Raw genomic sequence first — 6302 nt, 5'->3', positions numbered from 1 at the left:
GGGCGCTCGGAGCCCGGCTCACAGCGCTGCCTCTTAGTATTTCGGTGGTTTGGCAAGGCCGAGTTTTTTCCACGATTTCCCGGCCGCTGTCACACTCGCCTGGGGTGTCCCGGTGCGGCGGGGTGAGACCGGAGAGCCGCTGCCTCCCGTCCCCAACCGGCGCCCGCGGAGCTGAAGCGCTGGGCCAGCACCCCGGTAAAGGCATCGCCCGGCGGTTCTCGATCCCTCGTTCAACACATCTGACAGCCCAAAGCTTTCCCTGAGCTAAAAAAGAAATTAAAAAAAAAAAAAAAACAAAACCACAAACAAAACAAAAAAATAATTAAAAAAAAAACACAACAAAAAACAAACAAACAAACAAACAACAACAACAACAAAAAAAAAACAAAACAGAAAGAAAGAGATTAAAAAAAAAAAAAAAGCTAGAAGGGAAATGTGAGCTCTGGGGCATCGCCACTTTCTCCTCTCCAGGGCTGGCTGGAGGCTACCAAAAATACGGTTTACGGCTCAGAGCAGCCCTACACAGAGCTCAGCGCCCGACCGCTGCCCCCCCGGCTCCGTCCCGGGGCTCCCGGCTTTGTCACCCCGCGGGGCGCCGGGGTCCCCCCGCCGGCCGGGCTCGGGGGGAGCGGGGCAAGCCCGGGTGAGGCAGAAGGCGAGGGAAGCTGCGCTCTTGCCGTGCTAAGCTCTTCCTAAAGGGAGATCCTGCGTTGCGAGTCATGTGGGGAAGATGCAAACGCTCACCCCTTTCCTCTCATCTCAGAGCCTTCCCAAAATGTGGTGTGGGTTTGGGGGGGGGGGGGGGGGGGGGGGGGATTTTTTTGATGGTGGTGGCTTTTTTCTTTTTTTTTTTTTTTTTTTTTTCCCCTTTTTTTTTTCTAGACGGGGAGCCTGGCTGGATGAAATCCTCGTGCTCCAGAAAGCGGCGGATTTTTTGAAAGCATTTGTTTTGTAGCCAGTGCTCAGTCCCTCACAGGTTTCAGAGAGCCCTTGGCATAAAAAGGCAACAGCTCGTGCAGTTTCAACACGTTTTATTATATTTCTGTATGCATTACTCTCAAAACATATCACAAGAAATGATGAAACCACTTAAACCTTCAAATAAAAAATCTGAAACAGTTTATGCTCACAATTGTACATATTTATAGTTAAGAAACATTCTTTATAAATACTGTTTCCTCTGTAGCAAGTTAATACCATAATTTAATTACAAATGGATAAATATGGTAACAGGTATTTACAGGAGGAAGGGTGTTATTACGGAAAAGCTAACGGCACGACGTTTATTTTTCCTCACAATCTTCCGAATAGGAACTAACAAATCGAACTTGCAAAAGCACTAAAACATCACATGTAAACCCAGCTAACAGAAAAAATACATTCACAAGCGTTGTTGTTCGTGTGTGTGTCTGTGAGTAACAGAATGGAGACTTTGGCACGGTATTTCTTCCCCAGTCTATAGTTGAAATGCAGTTTACAATCAAGTTGCCTCTTAAAAAGGAACACAATATTCAAGATATCACAATTACAAAAGAAACCATTTTTTTCTTCCACGTTACTTTTTTCAAAGGGGTGAACTAAAAAAGGAGGAGAGAGGGAGGTGGGGAGGGGGAGCGGGAGAAAAGAAAACAAGTCCATCACTTTCTCGGGGAGGGAGGAAGAGGAAAAAAAAAAAAAAAAAAAGAAAGAAAGAAAGAAAGACGGCCAAAAAAAAAAAAAAAAGACAGAAAAAAGAAGAAGGGGACCAATCCGCGGTTTACAAACGGGACGAACTTCTATACACCAAGAATCCAGGAAAACTTCGCTCCCCACCTCGCCGGAGGAAGGAGAGGGCCGCTATGTACACAGTTCGTGGGGCGGGAGGGCGCTGGCTGCTCCGGGCGGGGAGGCGCAGGGGCCGGAGGAGTTTCAGTCTCTGATCTTTTGTCTTGAGGTTCCAGAGGGAGAGTTTCTTTCCGCCGGCTTGAGAAGCTTTTTGCTGAGTGGTGTGTTGGTGGCATTTGGGGTTGGTTTTTCCCCTTTCTCTCTCTCTCTCTCTCTCTTTTCCATTCCTCTATTTATTTACTCATTCTCTTACTTTTTCAGCATGTACTTTTATAGAAAAAAAAAAAAAAAATCTTTCTTTTTTTTTTTTTTTTTTTTGCTGGTTCAAAATGTCCACAAAAAAAAAAAAAAAGAAAATCCACCAAAAAAAAAAGACCCGAAGGCAGGAGGGATGGGTGTGTGGGGAGACCAAGTCCCCGTGCCCCCGTCCCCATCCTCCTCGGCCCCGTCGTTCCGCTGCCCGCGGGTGCGGCAGCGTCTCCCGGCGCGTCTCCGGCGGGCCCGCTCCCTCCTGCCCGCCGCCGCCGCCGCCGGGGCGGGGCGGGGAGGGCTCGGCGGGGCCGTGCAGAGCAGTCCGCGGCGCGGCGGGGCCCTACACGTACCACTCGTTGAAGTTGGAGGAGAGCCCGCTGTGGCCGCCGCCGCCGCCGCCGCCGCCGCTGCCGCCGCCGCCGCCGCCGCCGCCGCCGCCGCCGCCCCGGTGCACCGCGGACACGGCCGCCGCCGCCGCCGCCGCCGCCGCCGCCGCCGCCGCCGCCGCCGCCGGGGAGAGGTTGCTGGTGCTCTGCGACTCGGCGCTGGGGGACACCAGCCCCGGGGGGGTGGAGGATTCGTAACCGGAGCTGGCGGCCGGGGAGGACTCGGAGCCTTGCGGGGACGACTCGTGCACCTGGGGGGCAAAGGCAAGACGGCCGGGTGGAGGGGGGACGGGGAGGCCGCCGCCGCCGCCCCCCGGGCGCACCCCCCGCCGCCGGCCCGGCCCGCCGCCGCCGCCGCCGCCCCCGGGCCCCGCGCCCGCCGCCCGCCGCCCCGACGGGGCGCCCGGGGCGGTGCGGCCGCCCTCCCGCCCCCCGCCGCCGGTTGCGGGGCCGGGTACCTTCATGTGCTTCCGCAGGGAGCTGGGGTGGGTGTAGGACTTGTCGCACATCTTGCACAGGTAGGGCTTGTCCGAGGTGTGGACGTGCATGTGCTTCTTGCGGTCGCTGCTGTTGGCGAAACGCCGGTCGCAGCCTTCGAACTCGCACTGGAAGGGCTTCTCCCCTGCAAGAGAGCGGGCGGATGGGGGGGGCGGGGGGGGGGGGGTGAGCGCGGCCGCCCCCGCGCAAAGCCCCCGCGCAAAGCCCCCGCGCAAAGCCCGCGCAGCCCCCGCGCCCGGATCCTTCGGCCTTTCCCCGCTCCTTTCCCGCCCCCCCTCCCGTTCCCAGCCACTTCTCCCAGCGGATTCCCAAAGCAAGAGGCCGATTTAGCCCCGGCCCCGAAGTGGAAGGGCCGCGCCGCTCCCGCCTCGCCCTGCAGCGAGGCAGCAGCGCCCGTCCCCCCGCCTGGTTTTCCTACTAAACACACACAACGCACACCCCCCCCCTTCCCCTTCCAGGGCACCCCCGGCCCGGGGTATCCCGCTTGGTTTTGTTTCGACCGGTGCCGACACGCAGCCGGCCCCCGAAATAGACTGAAGAAGAAAGGCGATTAAAAAAAAAAAAAAAAAAAAAAAAAAAAAAGAAAAGGCAGCAGCAGCATCGAGCCGTTTCGCCTCGGTACCAAATCCGCTATCCTGTTAAACTGGAAACCATTACCGACAGATTTAAGGCCGGGCAGATTGTTTCGTGTATGGAGATTCGAGGTAAACGCACATCCGCTGGGAAAACTAAACGTCTGTAAAATACTTCATTTAATTTTCATAGGGATTCCTCTCGCCCGGCTGCCAGGACTCCAAATGCCGGGGAGTAATTTGGAGGTGAGAACTCCACATCCCCCCGCCTTTGGAAGGGGAAGCATTTAACATTAAATTCCATTAGCACCTAAATTGTTTCTTAAAGACATCCGCTCAGACACAATGACTTCAGTGCGGGCATCTCATGCAAATACATTTCTCAAATTTTAAACCTTGTTAAAGCTCGTCTCGCACCTCGCATCGGGCTTAGCACTTGAGAAAACAATAGGCCTCGAGATTTTTAGCCTTTCTCCGGGTAAATATTTAGAGTGGAAGTCGCTAAAATATTTGGCCGTCTTTTATGAAATAGTCTGGCACGGTTCGAGCCGGCAGGAGTAGTAAATGAATAATAGATGAGGCGGGAGGATGCGTTTATTTTTGTTACTCTTCGGCTCAGGCGATTTTCCATCGGGAAAGCCCGGGCTCCTTCACCCCTCTTCCACCTGGTTTGGGTGGAAGTTTCCGAGCCTCAAATCCTCCATCCCCTATTACATAATTTAATAAACTGTTGCAAAAGCACCTTAAATCACCTCGAGCGAGACTTTAAAAACACTTCTTTTTTGGGTTGGGGTTTTTTGTTTTTTTTTTTTGGAAATGAGAAAATTTTATTGCCTTGCTCACACCATTTAAATTTAATGGAAAGCATTCCCAGAAAGGGACGTTTTGCCACTTCCAACGGGATTTTAGACTAATGACGGATTTTGCACGTATTTATATAGTTTCTCAGTATCCATACATGAAAGCCATGCCCACAAGCGCTGAAGTTCTATACAAATACTTTGAGCGTTGTAAATGTACCAGGCGTTTCGTGTATATCTATCTCTATCTCTCTATATATACACGTCTTCCCGTCTTTTAGCAGGACGGCAGAATTTATTTCGCGCTGCATTTTGTGTTTCTGCGGAAAGACCCCGCCGAGCCTCGGCACGAATCTACATCGCTCACCCCGCAAATTAAAATAAATCACTAAAATATCCTTTCGAAATGTGGGCGAGGGGCGGGGGGGGGGGGGGGGGGGGGAAGGGGGGGAGGGATGCTGGTGGGAAAGAAACCAAAACAAACGCAGTCGAGTGATGGAGCGGGGAAAAAAAAATAATATTAAACGGGTTCCTTATTTTATCCCTCTTATCATTTTACATCTCTCTGTCCGAGTCTATATCTGTTTGTTTGTATATCTATCTTTATATCTATAGGCACGGGCAGAGGGGGTAAACCTGCCGAAAGAAATCCGAATTACCTGTGTGCGTCCTTTTGTGAATTTTGAGGTTTTCTGATCTGGCGAAAACTTTTCCGCAGCCGGGGAAGGGGCAGGGGAAGGGTTTCTCTCCCGTGTGCACTCGGATATGATTGACCAGTTTGTATTTCGCTTTGAAGGGCTTGCCTTCGCGGGGACACTCCTCCCAGTAGCAGACGTGGTTGCTCTGCTCGGGTCCCCCAACGTGCTCCACCGAGACGTGGGTGACCAACTCGTGCATGGTGCTGAAAGTTTTATTGCAACTTTTTTTGGGGTTGTTCAGCTGCTCGGGGTCGATCCACTTGCAGATGAGCTCTTGCTTGATGCACTGCTGCCGCATGTAGCGGAAAAAGGCACCTGGGTGGTGGTGGTGGTGGGCTGCCATGTTCATGCCCATATTCATATTCATGGGGCCGTACTGGTTGTGCAGCTGAGCCGCCGAGTAGGGGTCAGTCCTGGGGCTGGAGACCTGGCGGTACTGGTCCGACCGGGCGAACACCTCCCCCGGCAAGCCCAGGCGCATCTGCCCGTTGAGGACGTTTTGGGAGGCGTGGGGGCCGTGCTGATCGTGGATGCCCGGGAAGAGGAGGTGGCTCTGAGCGTCCGTGTGCGGGTGGTGCAGGCTGCCGGCCGCAGGGCCGAAGATGCCGTGCTGCCCGCCGGCCGGCGACGAGTCCCCGAAGCCGCGGCTGCGAAACAAGAAGTCCCGGGTGGAGTTGAAGGGCGCCCCGGAGTAGGAGCCGACGTGGGCTGCGTGGGGCCCCAGGGCGGCGGCGGGGTAGCCGGGAGCCTGCGAGGTGAACGCCGAGCTCTGCCCGGGGGAGAGGTCGTGGGCGCCGGCGTTGAGCTTGAAGGCGCCCATGTGCGCCGCCGCCGAGTCCACGAAGCTGTTCTGCGCCGCCAGGCTCAGCTCCCGGTCCTGCATCTCCGCCGCGGCCGAGTGGTGGTGCCGGGCGAAGGTGCCCACGCCGAGGGCCGGGAACTGCGGGCCGGCGTCCAGCAGCATGGTCCGCGCCGCTCCGGGGCCGCCGCCGCCCCGCTACCGCCGGGCTGCCCGCCGCCCGCCCGGCCCGGTGCGGGGCCGCCGCCGCCGCCGCTCCGCTCCGCTTCCCCCCGGCAGCCGCCGCGTCCCCCCGCCGCCGCCGCCCGCACCGGCCCGCTGCCGCCGCCGCTGCCGCCGGAGCCGTATCCGGAGCCAGGCAGAGCAGAGTCCAAAGGCGAGCGGAGAACCAAAGTGTATTAAAGGAGCTGAGGCGGGGGCGGGCAGGGGAGGGGAGGGGGGAGCAGGGGAGGGACGGGGATGGGGACGGGGAA

The 6302-nt window shown here is 56.3% G+C and overlaps 1 protein-coding gene across 1 annotated transcript; it reads right to left on the bottom strand.

Annotated features, from left to right (window-relative positions):
* Positions 1-1670: 1670 nt before the first annotated feature.
* ZIC2 (Zic family member 2) lies at positions 1671-6083 on the bottom strand. Its single transcript, XM_042806243.1, has 3 exons — positions 4992-6083; positions 2921-3084; positions 1671-2713 (listed from the first exon to the last, which is right to left on the bottom strand). Exons 1-3 carry the CDS (start codon positions 5992-5994, stop codon positions 2417-2419), a joined length of 1464 nt encoding a protein of 487 aa, XP_042662177.1. The 5' UTR covers positions 5995-6083; the 3' UTR covers positions 1671-2416.
* Positions 6084-6302: the final 219 nt, after the last annotated feature.

Source organism: Tyto alba, unplaced genomic scaffold (genome assembly GCF_018691265.1).
Source record: "Tyto alba isolate M040663 unplaced genomic scaffold, T.alba_DEE_v4.0 Super-Scaffold_45, whole genome shotgun sequence".
Classification (NCBI taxonomy): Eukaryota; Metazoa; Chordata; class Aves; order Strigiformes; family Tytonidae; genus Tyto; species Tyto alba.
This window is presented reverse-complemented; position numbering and strand designations above follow the sequence as displayed.

Excerpts from the sequence above, each read along its gene's own strand:
- ZIC2 (XM_042806243.1), bottom strand. The coding sequence starts at position 5,994 with ATGCTGCTGGACGCCGGCCCGCAGTTCCCGGCCCTCGGCGTGGGCACC. Across the intron at positions 3,085-4,991 it reads TCACAAAAGGACGCACACAG|GGGAGAAGCCCTTCCAGTGC; the intron begins GTAATTCGGATT and ends GCTCTCTTGCAG. Across the intron at positions 2,714-2,920 it reads CCCTGCGGAAGCACATGAAG|GTGCACGAGTCGTCCCCGCA; the intron begins GTACCCGGCCCC and ends TTTGCCCCCCAG.